At 38.1% G+C, this 23014-nt stretch overlaps 1 protein-coding gene across 1 annotated transcript in view; it reads right to left on the minus strand.

The window, feature by feature from the left end:
* Nucleotides 1-23014, minus strand: part of ATG2B (autophagy related 2B) — a gene marked incomplete at its 5' end in the record, with an annotated part of 69612 nt that overhangs the window by 24312 nt on the left and 22286 nt on the right. Inside the window, 18 exons of the mRNA XM_081104917.1 lie at nucleotides 69-139; nucleotides 973-1065; nucleotides 1248-1354; nucleotides 2464-2544; nucleotides 2705-2904; nucleotides 4559-4709; nucleotides 5141-5313; nucleotides 5705-5862; nucleotides 11001-11143; nucleotides 11431-11626; nucleotides 13151-13253; nucleotides 15940-16213; nucleotides 18281-18469; nucleotides 18601-18693; nucleotides 19433-19583; nucleotides 21338-21599; nucleotides 22249-22354; nucleotides 22446-22600. Coding sequence (XP_080961043.1) covers nucleotides 69-139; nucleotides 973-1065; nucleotides 1248-1354; nucleotides 2464-2544; nucleotides 2705-2904; nucleotides 4559-4709; nucleotides 5141-5313; nucleotides 5705-5862; nucleotides 11001-11143; nucleotides 11431-11626; nucleotides 13151-13253; nucleotides 15940-16213; nucleotides 18281-18469; nucleotides 18601-18693; nucleotides 19433-19583; nucleotides 21338-21599; nucleotides 22249-22354; nucleotides 22446-22600 — 2706 coding nt within the window. The remainder of the gene's footprint in view (nucleotides 1-68; nucleotides 140-972; nucleotides 1066-1247; nucleotides 1355-2463; nucleotides 2545-2704; nucleotides 2905-4558; nucleotides 4710-5140; nucleotides 5314-5704; nucleotides 5863-11000; nucleotides 11144-11430; nucleotides 11627-13150; nucleotides 13254-15939; nucleotides 16214-18280; nucleotides 18470-18600; nucleotides 18694-19432; nucleotides 19584-21337; nucleotides 21600-22248; nucleotides 22355-22445; nucleotides 22601-23014) is intronic.

The following is a 23014-nucleotide window of genomic DNA, read 5'->3' on the forward strand; positions in this document are numbered from 1 at the left end:
ACGTCACACACAAAGAATAAAAATAAAAAAGCATTCCTCTATTCTAGATTTTGCTTTTTCACTGTTACCTCTATTCAGATTTACAGTGACAGTGTTACACTTGTCAGACAGATGTAAAGCAGCTTCATCCAAGATTATTCTGAGGGGAAAAAAGATAAAGTCAATATCTAAAACACTAACCTCAAATATATGCACTTGATCACTATATATGTTAGTTGTATCGTTCTTTCTGACATAAATATTATCAAAGTCACATGCAGCTTCTAACTTATAAATGTCATATCACATTTTTTAAAAACTCGGTGCCAGAAATATTTAAATGGTGTAAAGAATGGGATTAAATCATCTGCTCAAACTAATTCTGATTTTTTTTAATAGATGTCCAAATTCACAAGTTTTAAATTATGAAAATGAAGTGTACCAGGTATTATGGGAAGTTTATATATCTACTTTAAAAATTAAACTAACAATCTCGAGAATTATTTCCTCCCTAAAAATGAAATAGAGTAGTGAATAGAAAAGGTGGGACAAGCCCTACCTAGCCAATTTGGCTCAGTGGATAGAGCGTTGGCCTGTGGACCAAAGGGTCCTGGGTTCGATTCTGGTCAAGGGCACAAAACTTTGGTTGCAGGCTTCTCCCCAGCTTAGGCCCTAGTCAGGGCTTGTGCAGGAGACAACCAATCAATGTGCTTCTCTCACACAACATTTCTCTCTGTCTTTCCCTCTCTCTCCCATTCTCTCTAAAAATCAGTGGGAAAATATCCTTGGGTGAGGATTAACAAAAAAGAAAGAAAAGGAAAGGTGGGACGAATCATCTGAGAAAAAACTGAAAATGGGGAGAAGGGACATGACTATTAGTAAAACAATGCTGATTTTAACAAAAAATTGAGAATCTAATCAAAGGGTTTAGATAAAACAGTCAGGATGTTTTGAACAGCTGCATTTAGTGTACAAAGAAGTTCACACAGGTACCTGAGCGTAGAAGATGATTTATCCAAGGCAACACTACTTGAAATGCTGAATGTTTCAACAGTAAGAAGAGACCGGATTGGCAAGTGAAGAGGCCTACCACCGAAAAGAAATTTCAGAACCTTAGTCTGCTGCAACAACAGAAACTCCTCTTAAAGAGCATTTTGAGGGGGAAAAAAAGAGCATTTTGAAACTTAATTCTACTGAATTATGCATTTTCCCCAAAACTTAGTACATATTTTAAATAAAATTTTATTTTGTCCCATTTATGAACTAACCTATAATCAAGTGCACAGCTCCAAAGATGAACATGAAAAGTTGTAAGCGAAGTTGGAGGATTATATCCCAGGACAGGTTCATCAGCAATGTTCAGGAAGTATAAAATCTATAATCACAAAAATATAAAATTCCCTGCTTTAGAAGAAAAAAATTCAAAACTAGAATTTGAAATAAAAAGGCCCATCCAACAACAGCAATGCTACAGAAATCTTAGGAAAATTATATCTTATGAAACTAATAAAGTATGTATAAATTGCTTTCACATTATTTTGTTTGGAACAGGTCTTGAAAAAAATTTTGTTTTCCTAAAGACTGCTTAAAACTGTCCCATCTGGTTTTCTAAATAATCCATTGCTACAAGAAGTCCTTTATCCTTAATTTATAGCTGAATCTGAAAACCAGTCCCTCTCACTAACATCTTTTCTCACATATTTCTAATCTAAGAAAACAAGGTGAGGCTAAATCTCTCCCTTATAGCCAGTTCAGTGCTCATACTAACCATTTCTCTACCCCGACTTTACAGATGTAGATAAACAGATATAGATATACATATTCTAAATAATATCTCCTCATGTTTCTATACATAGATAGGTAGACTATCTTATTTCCTATATGCTTTTATTAAAAAAGTCTTCTAAAAACATTCAAGTTTTAAATAATTTATTATTTTCCCAGCACACAAAAAAGTTCCCCTTTCTAAAAAAAATGAACAAGAATCAGTACACTATTTTTTATCCTCACATAGAGTTAACTTCTCACCCAAAGTTTCCTGTGAAAAAATAATCAACTATATTTCATTAAGCATATACAATTATTAAACTGGAAATTAATTACAGAAATTCCTATAAATCCCTCAAGCCATGTTATTGACTTAGAGAATAATTCTAAAATTATGGCACTTAAAGGACACATGGTTATATGTGCAAGTGAACACATCCTTTATTGATCCATGTGCCAGGCGCTCTACAGGTGCTGGGATGCAGGATCCCTTCCCTTTAATGGCATAAAGGATAACTCTGTTTGAAATGTTTAGGGACCAAACTCTTGAGGTAAAAGATCAATCACATTCTGGAGTGCTGACAATGTTCTATTTCCCAACCTAAGTGTTTGCTTTGTGATAATTCACTGAGCGGAACATTTGCGGTTTGTGAAATTTTCGGTACACATATGCCAATATAAAATAAAAAAGGCTGCCTCATACACACAGCTTCTTACCTGCTCGTGCCAGCTCAGCCCGGAAGGGAGTACTCTGTGCTGGAGAGTGGCTCCTTTCAGCCCCACAGCGATGAGAAATTCCTAAACAGCAGCACAGAGAGTTACACTTACCACCTGCACACCCTTTAGTTCAAAAATTGAAGTCTTCCCAACAAAATAAATGTGTTGCCTTTTATGCAATCACTTTAGCGAATAATCAAACCAATGGCAAGTATTTGGTATAAAAGTATAAAATACAGACCTTTGTATTGGACTCTGATTTATCAGACAGTATTTTAACAGCAGCAGAGAGCATATTCAACGTGTCTCCTCCAACACCCTCTGAAGAAGCTCTACTGAGGCCATTTTCTTCAGAGCAATAAATGGTAGGTTCTAACCAGTGTGGGCGTGTGGCACTGGGCAGCCGTACTTCTGTAGGAAGAATCACTCCATCCACTATGCCTACATCCAAAGGGAAGTGAAAACATAACAAAATGATTACTTGAAATTAGCTCATGGACTTCTGTAACTGAAAACAAAAGCCATGTACTTCCACTGAATACAACATGATTCTGGTGGCAAAATGAGCAAGAACCGACTTGGCATTAATGACCCATCCCTCTATACCAGCCGTGGGCAAACTACGGCCCGCGGGCTGGATCCAGCCCGTTTGAAATGAATAAAACTAAAAAAAAAAAAAAAAGACCGTACCCTTTTATGTAATGATGTTTACTTTGAATTTATATTAGTTCACACAAACACTCCATCCATGCTTTTGTTCCGGCCCTCCAGTCCAGTTTAAGAACCCATTGTGGCCCTCGAGTCAAAAAGTTTGCCCACCCCTGCTCTATACTAATGTTCATTGTTCATATGCCTGATAGTACCCAACTTCAAAAACATTAAGCTTTAAAATGCTAAGATAATTAAATTTAAATGGGAAAATCTGGTAAACGTTAAGAATGTACAAGTGCCCTAGCTGGTTTGGCTCAGTGAATAGAGCGTTGGCCTGCGGACTGAAGGGTCCTGGGTTAGATTCCGGTCAAGGGCATATGCCTGGGTTGCGGGCTCAATCCCCAGTAGGGGGCATGCAGGAGGCAACTGATCAATGATTCTCTCTCATCATTGATGTTTCTATATCTCTCTCCCTCTCCCTTCCTCTTTGAAATCAATAAAAATATATTTTTTTAAAAAAATGTACAAGTATCTCATGTCTATTTACAAGGGAACACAGGAAATGTGCTCAAAGAATGGTAAATTCTGTGTCTGTTACCAAAAGGAAATACTGCTTGAGAATAAAGAATGCAAAATCCCATCAACTGCCCTAACCCATTTGGCTCAGAGGATAGAGCGTCAGCCTGCAGACTGAAAGGTCCCAGGTTCAATTCCGGTCAAGGGCATGTACCTTGGTTGCAGGCACATCCCCAGGGGGAGGTGTGCAGGAGGCAGCTGGTCGATGTTTCTCTCCCATCGATGTTTCTAACTCTCTATCCCTCTCCCTTCCTCTCTGTAAAAAAAATCAATAAAATATATTTAAGAAAAATCCCATCAACTGATCAAAAATAGATAATAAGATATGGTACATCCACAAAATGGAATATCATTTGGCAATAAAATGAATGAAATACTGATATACCTCAATAAACGTTGAAAACATAATACCAGTCACAGTACATGCTAATCATATATTGTATGATTGGTCCATAGATAACATCAGGAATACATCAGGAATAGACCCATAGAGACAAAGTAGAGTGGTGGTTGCTCAGTGCGGGGAGATGGGAGGCTTTTGGGGGGGTTCAGTTTCCTTTAGGGGTAAGGAAAATGTTCTAAAGTTTATTGTGATTATGGTTATACAACTCTTTGAAATATTAAAAAACTACTGAAATTTATACTTTAAATGGGTGAATTGCATATGATATGTGAATTATATCATATTGCAAAAAAGAACAGTCAACTTCTAATTCACAATAAGTATTACTTTGCCAGTGGAATCAGAACACCCCACAGAAATCATTTCTAATATCAGAGTTGTGTTCTCAATAGATTTTCATTATTAAACAAAATTTGAAGATGTCTAAACAGAAATGAAACACACACATATTAAAATTTGTCTTACCTTTGTGGTACAGACTGAAGGTGCTGGAATGAAGGCAGATGTAGTGCTTGTCATCGAAACCTTCATATTTTGTCACACAAAATAACGTGCCACTACTGAACTCTAACCAGAATTCACCATGCTTGTTTTCCAAAAGATCTCCATTCTCTTGCTAATAAAAAGATGGGAAAACACGGATGTCATTATTTAATGCAGAAGCCCTGGGAGAGAATCTCTCAGGTTGCAGCCAAGTGGCCTGACTCTTAAGCCACCTGACACGGTGATGTGAAAAACTGAACAAGTACATGGGGCCTCTTCTGTCAAAGAGCCCCTGGACTCCGCCTCCTTCCAATGGACAAATGACTAGTTATCATCTCCGGAGCAGAACAAGCATGTTTCCCACAAGAAGGTGTAGATAACGTTTGCCTTCTGAGCTGCACGAAAGGCAGATTTCCAGAGTTGCTGTCATCGTGACCTGCCTCAGAAAGCAGGCTTCTTCAGTGGCTGAAACTACTCCCAGCTCCCTCAATTACAGGATGTGTTATCGTGGCAGACTTAAATAAGGTGCACTTGAAGGAACACTTGATATTTGTAAATCTTTACCTTTACGTCTGTAAACACCGACATTAATCCGTGATTAATACTCAGAAGAACGGAGAGAAAACCCTGCGAGTTCTTATTCTGAGAGTCGAGTTTTTTTTTCCTACGGGAACGATAGTTGGGATCAAGAGTAGAAAAATACTGCAAAGTCTCCTCCTCTGATCCACTTTCTTCATCTGTGAGAAATAAGGGTCACAATCACATGGTTCTGACAGCTTCTTTAAAAAACTAGCAACCTGAACATTATCATAAGAATATTTATTTTACAACCTGTTCCTTTTTACTCAGAATCTGGTCTGACAATAAAAATGTCCATGCTGTGTTTTTTCACTTTACCACTGAACTTCAGACAATACATGTACTATCACTATAAAGATATTATCATTAATTAATAACAACATTCTCAATATGCAGAGAGAAGTGGGGAAATATAAATTACTAAAAGGTATTATAAAATATAAATGAAAAACATCATCAAAGAAACATTTTTTAATCCATCAACTGAAAAGGCTACTACTTTATTGCTAAACTAGGCAGTGACATCCAAACAAATGTAAGACATATTACCATAGTGAACTGTAGATTTAAATGGACTAAAACTGTCCTTGTTGAAGGTATTGATCAGTTGACTGGCTACTGACAGCCCAATACCATACGAAATATTTTCAAAAGTCTCCACTGGTGAAGGAGCTGTTGGTTCCCACAGCAGCAAGTCATTGAAGATCCTATAAAGACAAAGCTGAAAAATAAGTACATAATTCCTAGTTCAACTAAAGGCAAACTAAAGAGCATCCCTTTAACAGATCGCATGAATAAGAATTTTCTAACTGCTGAAACAGAAATTAGATCTTACAAAAGTTTTTACTTAAATATCAATTATGTTCCTAAACTGGAAAAATAACAGACATAATTTGTACCATTAGATACCTAATTAGGTGCCGGCCTACTTTTAGCTGTGTTACACGCATTAAATTACATACATCTAAATGCACTTTAAAAAAGGAAGTTAAAATTTTTTTGAGAAAAAATGAGAACAGAAAGAAGACTGTTCACACACGAGAGCACTCTGTGAACTTTAACAGATCATGCATTGCCTCACTTGACCCTCCCACAAACCCTGTGGGCAGCCAAGGGAGACTCCTTACTCTCACTCTACACTTGAAGAACCTGCCTCATAAAGGCTAAGTGACCTGCCAGAAAGCAGATTCATTGGGAAAATCACGTGAGATGAAGAAATGCATGCGGAACAGGGAACAGAGAAAGGAAATCTAACTAGCAGGCGAACCAAGTCAATACTGGTGACTAATGGGGTGACCGATGTCAAGCTAGGCTACTACAAGACCCTACCTTTAAAGAAATATCTGTCACTACTCAATGTCTTTCTGCCCTTACCCTCCCCTCATCACCCATGTCTATGTGTCTTCATGCAAACAAAGGCTTCACAGCAGCGGTTCTCAACCTGTGGGTCACAACCCCTTTGGCAGTCGAACGACCCTTTCACAGGGGTGGCCTAAGACCATCCTGCATATCAGATATTTACATTGCAATTCATAACAGTAGCAACATTACAGTTATGAAGTAGCAACAAAAATAATTTTATGGTTGGGTCACAACATGAGGAACTGTATTTAAAGGGCCAGAAGGTTGAGAACCACTGCTTCACAGTGTCCTCTAAGAGGCTTTTTGTTAGATTTGGACCTGTAGCATCTCCTTCACACACACGATTCAAACGCAGCCCCTAGAACATGTTACTGTACTTTCTTGTTTCCTGGCAGTAGCCCTCGGAGAGAGGGGCCTATGTCTTGGTCATCTTCATCCATGCCCAGCACAGTGGCTCTCACAGAGCAGGCAGTGCTGATGAAGGGACCAGTGTGTGACTCACAGGGAGGGACTGCCAGAGGCAGACTCATCGTAAAGCCTAGTGTGAATTCCAAGCAAGGTGCCAAGCGATGAGGTAGCCATGCCCATTCCTGTGAGAAGCCACTTGTCTAGGAACTTCCCGGGCCGATTCCCGAGCTTCTGAAGCCCTAGATAGTATAAAGCAGGACTGAGCGCTGTGGCTCACCGGGACTGGAATGCCCACCCACAAGGACCCTTTCTGGAACATCTCTAGGTGGAAGACACGGGATAGAAGGCAGAACTATGTCTCAGACACCCCACAACTGTGTGGTGTCCATCTGGCTCATGGCTTCTTGGGCACATTTATTAAAACAAAAGAGTTTAAATCCAGTCTTATCTAAACTCCTATATGTATAAATAATGAAGTGAATTTTCTCAGAAAATGGTCTTCCTTTCCTTATTCCCTACAACTATTCTCTTATCGTCATAAAGAGAAACTATTACTTAAAATAAAACCTGGTGTTCACAGTATGCAAATAAAACTTCATAAGATTTTACTGTTTTTCTTATTTATATTTTGGTCGTGTTTTTAATAACAAGGAAGAAAATATGAGATATTTAAGGATACTTCACCATGATCCTGTGGCTATGAGCCTGAGATATAATAGAAGCTCAATAAATACTTAATAAACCCAGCTAGACTCTTTTTTATATTCTATTCTAAAGGGCTATTAGCACAGAAAAAATTCTCATGTACCGCAGACTGACACTATCTTTTTTAAAAAAAGCTAGTTGACCAAGGCACTAAATCAGTGATGGCGAACCTATGACACACGTGTCAGAGGTGACACACGAACTCATTTTTTTGGTTGATTTTTCTTTGTTAAATGGCATTTAAATATATAAAATAAATATCAAAAATCTTTGTTTTACTACAGTTGCAAATATCAAAAAATTTCTATATGTGACACAGCACCAGAGTTAAGTTAGGGTTTTTCAAAATGCTGACACGCCAAGCTCAAAAGGTTCGCCATCACTGCACTAAATGAACAAACCAGTATTTTAAATGTATGAAGTAAAAACAAAGCTGGTTATAACTCCTGTTCAGAGAAATGTTTTTAAATATTATATATGTTATATATACATAGACATATATACACATATGTGTGTGAGGGTGTGTGTGTGTACATTATGGAGACCCTGGCAAATCTTGAATGGGATCTGAGGACTAGATGTTAGCAATGTATACTATATATGCCCTCGTTTTGGTTGGTGAACTGTGGTTATGAAGATGTCCTTGTATGTGGGAAATATACACTCAAGTGTCAAAGTTGAAGGGGCATTAGGGCAGCAACTTACCCTCAAATGGTTCAGGGAAAAGCTTTTTCCTATACTTGCAACTTTTCTGCAAGTTTAAGAATGTTTAACATTTTAAAAAATATTAATTTTTAAATTTATAAATATATACAAAGCCAAATAAGGGGCAAATAAATCACATCCAAGGAACTTCCACGTGTGACTTACATGATCCACAGGGGGGAGGGGCACTTGGTGTTGACCTAACTCTAGGGCCTGAGAGGCCAAATGGGCAGAGTAAAAGAGAACAGAGCTCTCCTAAGCAACCCTCACTGAACCCACTCCCAGATGGACAGGTCCTCTCGAGCTCCCTGGTTTAAGCAAGTTCTCTGACATGATGATGGATGTCCCACATGCTGGCTGCTGGCTGCTGGGACAGACCACTCTCTAGCGCAGCTGAGAGCTCCTCCCACCAGTTGAGCCCTATGTTTTGTCTCTTCACCACAGGTCATTGGTGTTTGGCCTCAAGTTTGCTCATCCCAGCTGGATTTACTATTGTAAGGATAGTTTAAATGTTGTGCTAACTGATGACTTTTAAGTATACAGACTGAGGTGGAAAAACTCTTAAAACCTGGAAGGACTCTGCACTCAAATTGTTTTGAAACTATTTTTTTTTTTCACTCCACTTCAAAGAAACTGAAACTGAAAATTGTAGACAAAGCCTTCTGGGTGCACATTATGCAAAAATTCCAACCAGTGAGTCATACTAAAAAATAAGCCTTTTCCTATATTTAAAAAGAAGTGGTAAACAAACATATATTTATAAATTGCAGTTTAAGGCATGTATCACTGTTCTAATGTCCCAATTTAACCAACAACCAATTAACACCGAAAGAAAAAAAAGTGAATTAAGCCCTTCTGCCCTCTGTGCTGGGCTTGAGCGAGTCATTTCACTGTGCTTGGGTTAGCCTTGCACACTGCAGGCTCTCAGGAGACATTCCTCAAGTATAAAATAAGAACAGTCTAGAGATCAATAGTTTGATCTTCAGATCATCTGTAAACCCTAAGTTAAAAAAATTAGGAAAGCTCCCTCATGTGAATTTATAAGTTATATGCAACTTTTTATAAATTATGTATATTATAAAATAAATATAAAATATAAAGTTTTAACGGTTTTTTAAAAATTAAATAGAAGCACTCGTATTTTCTTCCTATAGTCAATGGACTATCCTGTGAATCTCATCTTCAAGACAACTGAACTACAAAGGTCATTCTGAAACTTAATTTTCTGACTCTAAGACCAACAGTCCCGGTCACTGGTAGTCAGAACTTATCATTAACAGTTCAGGAATAAAGGGCCAGTGATATCTGATACCAAGCAAATCTACAGCTGAAACAACAGTGTGAAGTTTCTGAAGATGAACGGAAATTAGAACCATCTGCTTCCATTTGGGAAGCTAGTGGTGATGGACACTAAGACGTCTTCTCCAGAACCCCACGTGACCACCTGCAGGTATACTACAGAAGAGATTCCCCAGTGGGAAGGGGAACAATGACCTCATCATCTAGAACCCCATGTGACCACCTACAGGTATGCTACAGAAGAGATTCCCCAGTGGGAAGGGGAACAATGACATCATCATCTAGAACCCATGTGACCACCTACAGATATGCTACAGAAGAGATTCCTCAGTGGGAAGGGGAACAATGACATCGTCATCTAGAACCCCACGTGACCACCTGCAGGTACACTACAGAAGGGATTCCTCAGTGGGTAGGAAGGAGAACAATGATATCATCATCTAGAACCACACGTGACCACCTGCAGGTACGCTACAGAAGGGATTCCTCAGTGGGTAGGAAGGGGAACAATGATATCATCATCTAGAACCACACGTGACCACCTGCAGGTGCGCTACAGAAGAGATTCCTCAGTGGGAAGGGGAACAATGACCTCATCATCTAGAACCCCACATGACCACCTGCAGGTGCGCTATAGAAGGGATTCCTCAGTGGGTAGGAAGGGGAACAATGACAGATGACTACTGAGTGCTTTCTATGTGCCAGGCACTGTTCCCACAACTTCCCAAGTCTTGTACCATTTAATCCTCCCAACAACCCGCTGAGGCCGACACAAGTATCACCCTCATGTACAGATGAGGAAGCTGAGCTCATAGACGCTAGGTAAATTGTCCCAAGTCTTCATAGTCTATGACCTTCAACTCTAGAATGCCATTTATTTCAACATATTTTCTGGGTATATATGTTTAAGGGGCTTTAAATATAATATTTTAATTTTTATACAGAAGTGTATGCTACAGTTTATCATTCTAACCAGACCCTGTTTTGTACTTTGAGAAGGGATACTTCTGAAACAAAGACTCTAGGATTCTGACTCCACCCCAGTACTGCTGGCCCTCTAGACAGGAATTGCCCAGCTCTTTTCCTGTCATGGCACACACAGAATGGGATTTGCTCAGTACCTATGGTAAGTGACAGACGGAAAGGAAATAAATATCTCACACACAAGAAAGGCAGTTGCCAGACACACTGGCTAGGAAACTGCTATGATGACAGCACACCATAGAGTAAGGGTTCTATATCAGCACCACACCAAGTTCACCGAGGCGGAGATAATATTACAGCAAGGAAAGAAAAGGGAAGCAGGGAGGAAGAAGGGCAGTCAGGCAAAAACATCCATCCCATTCAACGAATGTGTTTCACTCACCTATTATAAAGCTTCTCATAAAAGCTTCTATTAGGTAGTGTCATGTGAACATTGGGTAACGCAAGTTCCAGGACATAGTGAGAATTGCTGATTGCTTTATCCTGAAATTCTGTCATTTCTACAGGGTCTCCTGGCATTACCATCTAAAACATGACAGTTTAGTAAAAAAAAAAAAAATGCATTAAATAACCACTGTATGTTTAAAATAGTAATTGCTTCTTACTCTAAGCAGAGGACTTGGTCTGTCAGCAAATAAATAAGCATGTGACTTTTTGTTTTAACCACGGGGGAAACAAAAATATGATTCAACCGAGGAGTTGAACACCTAGCACAAACAGTATGCTAAGTATTTTTTAAAGAAAAAGAAGTAAAGCCATGAGTACATAATCAAGGATCATTTCTTCGTGGCTTGCTCCCACTTTTACTTTACCTGTTCGTTTTCAAACATTACTCTACGAGAAGAAAAGGGAGAGGGGGCGGGTCTTCTCAGATCACACACGTCTTTCAGGGAGTGAGCACCGCCTTCCTCTTCTTCCTGGTAGTGGCCATCACTCTCCTCTTCTTCTGCTGCGGCTACTCTCTCCAAAATGGAATGCATGGCTGGTGGATTTATTTTCAATACAATTCTGATACCAAGGACAATTTTAAAAATCAAGATCCATGTATAAACTGCAAAACTTTAACTTTTATGTAAATTAATACAAAAACCACTGACTGAATCATTAATGGTGGATTCACCTTGTCTACAAAGTCTAATTATATCTAATCTACCCCATTTCTCAGCGTCTTGTGAACTTAAAAGTATAGAATTGATAAAACAAGTAAACCAAAGAGAGGGATTAACATGTTATTCTTACTAACTGAAAATCTGACCTTTTGAGGATACAAAGATTTGTTTTTAATTTCACTAAGAATTCTATTTATTCTCACAAACCCTAATTATTCTGCACGCAGTCTGTTTTGCCATTATGGAATACTTGCACACCTAGGAAACCTTGTGTTCATAAAATACGTTCAAATGGAGGAGAGACTGACTAGGGAATATTATCAGAAATGCAACCACCAAGTCACCTTTCCTTTAGGATTTTCAATAACAAAAGGACTGTGTTCTCCTCTGCTGGCCATCCCCAGCACAAGGCTGTGCAGTCTCTCCTTTGTCACCACATCAGCCCATTGTCGCGATGAGGCATGCCCCCCCCCAAACAGGACAGGCATCTGTGTCCCATCCAGAATGGCCTTTTCTTTTTTACTACGTACGTAGGTGGTACAGTTGGTTCTAGTTACAAAGTTTCACAACTATTTAATTTATAGTTATCCTAATGGAAATTGTGCTTCCAAATTATATAACTGAAGTAGATCCATTTCTTATGATGAAAACTCATGCTCTAAGCTCCTGCGGCTTTTCAGGCCTAGTAATGTCTGTCCTAAGAGTCTGACAGGTCTGATACATAGGTGGTGGGGTGTAAAACAAGGCAGGAAGGAAAATGGCACCAAAAAGATCACCTTTAGCGAGGCTTCAAATACTTCCTTTTCATAATAATGGGTCATTATTTCAAGTAAATAAGTTATTTTAAACATAATCCAAGCCCACTATCAGGCTAATTTAAACTAATGAATGGTCACCCAGTCTAAGTGATCCTGAGGCTGTGGTTCTCTAAGTCCAACTGCACACTGGGATCACCTGGTGTGTCTTTTAAACTACACTGATGCCCAGGCTCCAGCCGAGGATCCCAGGGTGGGGCCCAAGAACCAGGATTTTGTAAATGCCCCCAGATTTGAAAAACACTCTCCCAAAGCATCAGTGACCATAAAGTTCACTTGACGACTAACAAATGGTGCCCTAGGACCTCTCTTCTACTGCAGCCTTGAACTATTTTTAACATGGCCAATGACTCTCTGATTCTTCCACTTACACCAGAGAGCACATCTTATGCTTCCATCTCTCACAGTACCTTAACAGACACTTTCAGAAAACAGCACTTAAAATACATTTTTTATTTCATTTGTCCATCTTCCTCTGGGTTTTCTCATCAAGGATGGATAGTTTTAGCTTAAATTTAATAGCCAAAATGATGGTTTAAAAAAGCATAGTAATTTTTTTAAAGGAAAATCTCACTAAATGTATGTATCATATCCATCTGCTTACTCACCGTGGCCAGTCAAAGTCATCTGACGATGTTGTATCTCCATCTACTCCACCAGACACGTGGAGAAACTTAATAGATGGCTCTCCTTTATCTTCCTGGAATGACCCTAATAAAACAAGACTGATTAATCAAAATGCATGTCTTCTCAAAGAGCTGAAAGGTGCTGTCCTCCTTAAGGGAGCAAAGATTCTCTACATCAGAAACATATGCAGCATTAAGTTCTACAGCATTTATTCATTTGTTCCTATTTCTTGTGTACATGTTTCTTGGGAGACAGAATGAGCAATAAATTAAAGATGCTGTTTTCCATTCAAACTCAAAATTCTTCGTGCCAGTGTTTAATGAATAGTAAATACAGCAGGTACCACTGAGTGCCACTGAGTGATTTTATTGTTCATACAAGTTTATACAGTTAATTTAGGAACACAGAGTAACTATATGTCTTAAATGCTGATTTTTGTATCAAGCACTGTAAGAAGTACCTCTATTCACAATAACGCTATAGATGTCTATTCATTCCATTTTAAAAGGAATGACTTTCCTCTAGAATAATGAGTCTCTTACCACTGGAGATAAGAAAATATTAGGTAACCCCTAAAGGCCCTTTCATGAAGTCATATTGACAAGAGTCAGTTTTAAAGATCTCTAAGAATGTGTCAAGCTCAGAGAGAAGGGAAGGGAAACTTTGCAGCCTATTCCCCTAGTGGAAGGTGAGCAGAGAAGGCGTGTGGTGGGAAGGTGAGCAGAGAGGGGGGGTAGTGGGAAGGTGAGCAGAGAAGGGGTGTGGTGGGAAGGTGAGCAGAGAAGGCGTGTGGTGGGAAGGTGAGCAGAGAGGGGGGGTAGTGGGAAGGTGAGCAGAGAAGGGGTGTGGTGGGAAGGTGAGCAGAGAAGGGGGGTAGTGGGAAGGTGAGCAGAGAAGGGGTGTGGTGGGAAGGTGTGATGAGAAGGGGTGGAGTGGCAGAGGGGAGGTGTAGTGACAGAGGCAGGTTGTTAAGGAATCACACACAAAAACAAACACCAAAAAACGTCAAAATCACCCATCCTGCGTTCTTCATGGACTCGATTCACTCTAAGTATGTATATATATATATATATATATATATATATATATATATATACTGACAAAAGCAAATGCAGAAAAACTTAAAACAGGTTTCACAAAGGAAAGTCACGAGAGAGAGCAGCATGATGGTAAAAAGCTCAAGCTCTAGTGTTAGACTTGGGTCTGAATCTGATGCTGCCACTTACTACTGCCTGACCTTAGAAGGTCCCTCTACTTTAGTCTACAGATTCCCCGCTTACAAATGACAAAAATGATTGGGAATAATAAGTCTACATGATTATGATGATTAAAGGACACAGATAACACGTGTGAAGTGCTCAATGCATTTGCTAACACAGAGTGGTACTCAAATTCTGGCTAGCGTGCTGGCTGGTGCTAACGATGTAGACACTGGCACTACATTCCCCCGGAGAAAAGAAGTATTTTAACTAAGCAAACAAATCATCATGCTTAGTAATTTCTTTTCAAAAACTGACTTATCTCACATAGGAGAATTTTTGCTAACACATCTCCTAGGGCAAGAGAAACAAAGGAAAAAATAAACAAATGGGACTACATCAAAATAAAAAGCTTCTGCACAGCAAAGAAACCACCATCAAAATGAAAAGGGAACCCATTGTATGAGAGAACATATTTGCCAATGATAATTCTGATAAGAGGTTCATCTCCAAAATATATAAAGTACTCGTACAACTCAACAAAAGGAAGATAAACAATCCAATTAAAAAATGGGCAGAGGACCTGAACAGACACTTCTCCAAAGAGGGCATACAAATGGCCAAGAGACATACGAAAAAATGCTCAGTCACGAATCATCAGAGAGATGCAAATTAAAACCACAATGAGATGTCACCTCACACCTGTCAGAATGACTATCACCAATAAATTAACAAACAGCAAGTGCTGGCGAGGATGTGGAGAAAAGGGAACACTAGTTCACTGCTGGTGGGAATGGAAAACCGTATAGATTTTCCTCAAAAAATTAAAAATGGAACTTCCATTTGACCCAGAGATCCTACTTCTGGGAAAATATCCTAAAAACTCCAAAACATCAATCAAAAAGAATATACGCACTCATATGTTCATAGCAGCGTTATTTACAATAGCTAAGATTTGGAAACTGTCCAAGTGCCCATCAGTTGATGAGTGGATAAAAAAGCTGTGGGACATTTACACAATGGAAAACTATGCAGCTGTAATAAGAGGATCTCTTCAGGACTGCATGGATGGACCTGAAGACTACTATGCTAAGTGAAATAAGCCAACCTGAGAAAGACAAATATCACATAATCTCACTTATTTGTGGAACCTAATGAACAAAATGAACTGACCAACAAAATAGGATCCAAAGCAATGGAGGCATAAAAAAGACTCAATGTGGGGGTGGGTGGGGGGGGGGGGTGGTTGAGGGGATGAGGAGAGAGAAACCAAAGAACTTATAAACTTATATGCATAGCCCATGGACACAGATAGTGAGTGGTAAAGACATGGGTGTGTGAGGGGGTAAAAGGAGAAATCTGTAATACTGTCAACAATAAAAAAATATATTTAAAAAAACTGACTTATCTTACATATTTGTATACAATACTGGGAAAAAGTTATCTTGTTCTCTAACATTATGTTTTTTAATTGTATTTTTTTACAGCTGTCATATACTTTTTCATGCTCTAGGCTTCAGCAGCAGTTGTTTGTTTATAGTCTGTGCTTTTACAGGCATGTGCAATCTTACCAGTTAGTTCTCTAAAGGTAAGTTCCAATTTAATTTGTTCTGGGGTTGATCCTCCTATGAATTCAGTCTTAAATTCTAGATCTGTGAATGCTAAATGAAGAATCTCCTTCTGAAGTGACTTCTTAAACCACGGTCCTCTTTCCTGATCTGATCGAAGATCGGGTATTGGGAAACGAACAGAAAGGTTTAATGCTGGTGTGGCAACTTGTACCGATATTCGACAATTAGCAGGATTATGTGAGTCATCTAGAAACACTTCAGTGAAAGCCTTGTGCTAAAACAAAACATCAAAATATAGGCCAAATGTTAAATTAAGTAAATAAACAAGTGACATTAGTATTCAAGTACTCAACATTGCAATATGTATAATCACATTTCCTCATTCAGTATAGTACATTAAAATACAATTCAAAATAACCACTACCATATTAGTTTAGTGTAATGAAATTTTATAATCCAACTAAAGGCCCAGTGCATGAAAATTCATGTGCTGGAGGGGGGTCCGTCAGCCTGACCTGCCCCCTTTCACAGTCCAGGAGCCCTCAGGGGTGGGAGGGGACCCTTCCATCAGGGGAAGGTGACGCCCCATCACCACTCTGCTGCTGCCACTGCCGGCAACACAAGCCTTGGCCAGCCCTAGTTACCTGAGCCTCAGGTGGCCCTCAGCGGCTGGGGGGCTGAGGGCAGGTCCGGCCACACCACGTGCCTGCCACCCCCCCGGCAGGACTGAAAGGATTGGGGGACTCCAGCGGGGCTCAGGGGACTGGACGCTGCCATCTTGTGGCTATGGGCACCACCATCTTTGTGATGGTGTGATGGTCAATTTGTATATTCCCTCTTTATTAGATAGGATAGCCATTGATAAAAGCCAGAATACTAGCAACATGTAAACCCTCATATAAAATAAATAAAAATAAAAGCTGAACCAAAGTGAAAACACAGTGATATATATTTCACTACAGGTTTAAAAAGAATAACATGTAAATTAGCTCATCAACAAATTCAATAGTTAAAAATCACTATAGTACCCAGTATTCAGTTTGAAGGATTTACCTACAAATATGCTACTTTAAAGACTCAATATGAATGTGAAATCAGACAAATTATGCCAATTGCAAAGGACCATCCCTGACTCGTCTTTGTACTTCCTGGACTAAGCCCAGAGCCTGGCACATCACAGGTTCTACATAAATATCCAGTAAATGACTCACTCTGTGTTCTCATTCAACCCAAGGGCATGATCCCAACAAATGGCTCTTAGAAACCAAAATACACATGCACCATTTACTCCAGCCATGTTATAGTAAAAAGTCCAAAGAACATGCCCTTCAGATAAAAGCCTGTTTCTATTCTTTCTCTAAAATGCATTGAAAGATAAAGCTTTAGTCCAGGGTGCACTATCATGAATCAGTCTCTAAGCACCCAGATTATAAAGTTCCCTTTGGTGCTAGATTTGGATTTTTAACAAAGCTATTCTTTCTCTCATCTGACATTCCAGTTCTATCTCTTACTTCAGCAAAAATATTACACCTATAGCTGACAGCAAATAGAGACATTAGTCCCACAGAACTTAAAATAACAAGCAACTGGTGACAAAAATTAAAGAATGCTGATTTAATCTGAATACCATCACTAAGTGAGGGAGAAGGAAATAAAGTAAAAAATAAAATATATTTCTTTTCAACCAAAGTTATCTCTGTTCCTGGTCCTACACCTCCCAAATTCCTAATAGATTTCTTGCAAATCTGACTTATTTAATTTGCTTTTGAAAAGACACCAGCAACCAGATTTAAGTACGAGTCACATAATGTGATGCCCAATAATACTGTGAAATATGTTCCCATTTTCAAAAGTATATCTTATCTTATATGGGCTATATTTTATAGGTGGCTCAAGTACTTTGTGAAATGTGTGAGTAGCTAAAATTTTGTGAATATATTATAATCACAGTTTGTAAAATTAAGATAACACAGAAAAGGAAAGAAAATCTAATTCTATTCCTCTAACAAAATCAATACTACCAACTGGTATATTTCCATTCATTCTTTTTCTATGCATCAATTTTATTCACACCGTTGTAATAGAAGTTTACTTCTTCACAAGCCTTCTTCACGTTGCTGCACCATCTTCACAACTATCATTTAAAATGGGTGCAAAGAATTTCACCCAGTATGTTTGCAAAACTTATTTAGCTATCTAATATCCAGACATAAAAGACGTCTCCATTTTTCATTATTACCAATAATGTTAATTTAAGAATACTTAAGTTCAGAAATAATCCAAATAAGCCTATGAGCTTATTAATAATTCTGATTAGCATTTGCAACTTTTGACTACTTACCAGACTAATATGCTTATTATATGAAGTATACATGTGAGATGCCATCATCTCTACTGTAGTAAGTTTCTGTGGTTGAAGCAAGGAATTTAATCTGTCCACAATACTGATATCCAGCTCACAAAATACGGGATTTAATTTAATTTGTAATTCTGCCTTCTGAGGAACAGAACTAAGTCTTGCTTGATTACCCTTTTAAAAGAAGAAAAGCATTAATATGATCACCAATGATACTATAAACCTAAGTTAAAACCTTCCATTTGTGACAAAATATATGTCAACTAAAAACTTACAGGTGGTAATCACAGAGAAAGACCTCTTACCTGGGGCCCTTTATTCTCAGAATGCTTATAATGAAGCTGAAGACACACAGGGGGGTGGGAATCAGTTCGTTCTTTGGAATGGAACATTAAAAGCTTAAAAACAAAGGTGAAAATAAATTAAAGGTTAAGGTATTAAGCTATAATTAATCAAATGAATTAACAGACGTGCTAACATAATATTGGGAAGAATTTTTTGGAGTCAGGAAACTTTAAGTTTTCATTGTCTCTTACTACCAATATGAATCTTGACAGGTTAGTTAACTTTTGTGATACTTAGTACCTCACCTACAGAAGGTAGGGAGGGCTCAAGTAAATAAATGCCCAAGAAACTGCTTTGAAGTAAAAAGTACATGAGGGCAAAATAAAAGCAACAAATGTCACTCTGATAGCTTAGAACAGTGTCTCTTGGACACACTATTAGGATAGGAATAACAACAGATTAATAATAAACAAACACAAGACATTGCACTTGTCTTCAACAGTGACTGAACAGTGCTTAGCACACAGCAGCTATTAGGTGAATAACAGAATTCTCCTGAAATTAAGAGTGCTTAGAAAATGAGTGAAATGAAGTCATTTGCCCATAACCTGTCAACTCTAAATCAAACATTTTAACAGACTCTTATTGCCATGAAAGCCATACTTAAAAATCTGTCTCAATAAAACAAATGCGCGCGCGCGCACACACACACACACACACACACACACACACACACACACCTCTTCCTATATTACTTCCTATCCCTTAAGAAAATCACTTCTGTTCATACAATTCTTAAAGAGCAAGACAGACTTAAAGAATAATCATAAAGGGAAAGTACTTAGCATTTACCTCTGTATAGTGAGGAGAAACAGAATGAAAATCAGTTGGAAACAGGCACTCCAAAAGTTCCATTTGACCAATAGACATATCAGTACTAAAATACCTGGAAGCTGATCTTTGTCTTTGTTCATAGGATACTTTGATGCCAGTGCCTATGAATCTATAATAAGACATAAAGCAGTTGAGTATATGCATTGGATTCTAGACTAAACAATGTGTCAAACAGTACACAAGTATTAATGAAGTATAACAATGACCTACCTATTCTGATAAATTCAAGTTGTAACTAATATTCCTAAGGATATTAACCAGAAAGATTATTTAAAATTTCCCTGACATAAGATAAAGAAACCAGTTCCGTTGACAGGAAATTATCCAGGATATATTTATTTCCCAACACCGCCCTTCCTTCTTCCACATTTTAAAATGCACACTGCAGTGGATAAAATCTTTAAAACTATAAAATATGTATGTAATAGTTTCTTAAAATTATCTAAAACATCGTGTAATATTTTTAAAAATTCAGTGCTCAAATGAAGGTATTCCTCTAGTTTTTATTGTTTTTGTTGTATTTCCTACTGACAGATATTTGAAACCTCATCAAAAACTGGAAGAGCCCTAGCCAGTTTGGCGCAGTAAACAGAGCTTCAGCCTGCGGACGGAAGGGCCCCAGGTTCAATTCCGGTCAAGGGCACATGCCCGGGTTGCAGGCTCAATCCCTAGTTGAGGGCATGCAGGAGGCAGCTGATCAATGATGTTTCTCATCATTGATGTTTCTGACTCTCTCTCCCTCAAACTCCCTCTCTGAAATCAATAAAAATATATTTTTAAAAAAAAATAACATGCCCTAACCGGTTCGGCCTGCAGACTGAAGGATCCCAGGTTCGATTCTGGTCAAGGGCATGTACCTTGGTTGCAGGCACATCCCCAGTAGGGGGTGTGCAGGAGGCAGCTGATGGATGTTTCTCTCCCATCGATGCTTCTAACTCTCTATCCCTCTCCCTTCCTCTCTGTAAGAAATCAATAAAATACATTTTAAAAAATAAATAAATAAAAAATAACAGGAAGAAAAAAATGGGGTTTTTTTTTTTGTAGTTTGTTAAAAATAGATACAATGGTTCTAACCTGCAGAATTTCTTTTGCTAAATATAAAAGCTAATTTGCATATTAATTTTAATACTTCAAAAAAGTTACTTGAAATAAAAGCCCAAAATATTTTCTAAAAACATTAATATATTGTATAAATCATTGTATTAAATAACACAACTCGATAACTTACAGGTCACTTTCATGTTAAAATAAATAGCATGAACAATACTATAAAATATGTATGTAACACATATATATGTAATGTTAACACATTAACAATACTATACTTACAAATTTAATTATCTCATCTATTAGAACTCAACCCATGGAGAGATCATAGACTATTCGGACAGTTTTCTAAGTAGAAGGTGAAAATGCAGCATCAAGCTCCCCGCCTCAGTACCATTTCCTCAGGGCCAGTGGCACAGGGATCATTTCCAAGTTCCTTCTAATAAGTTTATTCTACTCTCACCACCACTGCCATCTCTGCTAGGCCAGTAACAAGAACAACTATTTTTATGATTGTAATGGTGTCAGTAGTTATGATGGCATACTGTGGTCAAAGAAATTTGACAAGAGCAGGGCAGGGAGCTAAACAAAAGATAATCTCCTAACTCCAGATTATCTACAGCTTATATCTGAATAACCTGAGTGAGAGAGTCTGTGATAAACATCTTTGCAGCAGTGGAAGAAAACCTCCCTCATTCCACTCATTTACAAATAAAATGGGAATTAGAAAAACAAATGGCGTGAGGTAGATAGATAAAAATAAAAGTCCACTTTGGTTCTTTTCCAAGAATTGTTAATAAATATGAGAGCATTTACCTAAGGTGATCATGTGAGCAAGCTTCTGCAAATACCGTTCTGAAAGATTTAAAATCATCTGTTGAAAATCTCGCTGGATCTATCTTTTCTATACAAGAAAAGAAAGCTATCGCCAGAGGTGTCAATGGATTAAGGTTCAATGATGTTTCAGGTGGAGACAATGGATCAATGTGAAGCACAGAGATTGACAAAGTTCCCACAGCTAGTCGAAAAATGAGCTCAGGCCTGGATTCATCCATTGAGACAGATCTAGAGGGGAGAGCTGAAATGCATGTGTTCAAATTATACACATAAAATTTAACAGTTAAAAACAATCCATTATATCAAAATTATGACATTTATTTGTGCATTCCTTTTCAAAAACAGGTGATTACACAATAGTTTGAATGATATTAAACAAGTAAAATAAAATGAACTGTTATCTTTCTGCATTTCACATGCAGGATCCTTGGTACCTAAAGTACAAAGAAGTATGCTACAATAGGAAATGTATGAACAAAGCTTTGCATTAATAAAACTGTACTGGAAAAGTCAGAGATGAACCCAAGCTGCTCACTAAATTTTCCTCCAAGCCTGTATTCTACTCCAATTAAATTTTGCAGGGAATAAACCTGAGGTTCTCTTTCAAGGAAAGTATAAACAGTGAAACAAAAATCAGATGGTTGGTTGAGACTCTTCAACTGCAATAATATGAAATTTATGGTGAACTTTTTACTAAAAATACTTAAGTTTTTAAGTACCCAAAGAATACAGGAAATGTGCAACTATATTAAACACTTCACAGTGAGTTGCTCAGCAATGCTTCATATATATACGAAGGAAAAGAAAAGAAGCAGGATGGCATTTTTTTAATTTTAAGTTTTTTAAAATCCTAGCGGAAACCGTCAACAACGATCTTATTTGTCACTTACAAGTCTTCTGTAGAGACGATGGGTGAACTAGGTTGGACGGCAGTGTTGGCCCTCTTACTGGCTGTTCTTTATGATGATCAAGGAAATCTCCCCAGGTTGGCTGAAGCTATAAAAGAAATGTGGAAAGCAGATGAATAAAATATTGAATTTTAGAAGCAAGTTTTCAAGAATAGAACAAAAATTAAATAATACTTTACCACAGTAGCACTTAAGGGAGATCCAGCTGGGGTATTTGTATATGTGCTAGTTAATGATAACTCAAGGTCCATATTTGGGGGGTCCCCAAGAGGTGGAAGAGAAGAGAGACTATGGGACATGTCCATATCAGCCATGGAGAAGAAAACTTCTTCTTCTAAAGAGAATTAAACTTTGTCAATTGTATTGTAATTCCAAAAATCTACATCTTTTAAGTTAATATACACTTAATATAGTATTCTTCTTTCAGATTACCTGAGATATAGGCTACCCTACATTTTATGTTACTTCCAGTGAGGTGATTTATTTGGATCTAAGATATAAATGGCACAGTAAAAACTCAACTGAACATAGGTCAATCAAAGGTTATGCTATACTGTTGGTGAACTTTTTAAAAAATATATGATGCCCTAGCCAGTTTGGCTCAGTGGATAGAGCGTCGGCCTGCAAACTGAAAGGTCCCAAGTTCAATTCCAGTCAAGGGCCTGGGTTGTGGGCTCAATCCCCAGTGTGGGGCGTGCAGGAGGCAGCCGATCAATGATTCTCTCTCATCATCGATATCTCTCTCTCT

This window comes from Myotis nattereri (genome assembly GCF_964212035.1).
Source record: "Myotis nattereri genome assembly, chromosome: 1".
Classification (NCBI taxonomy): Eukaryota; Metazoa; Chordata; class Mammalia; order Chiroptera; family Vespertilionidae; genus Myotis; species Myotis nattereri.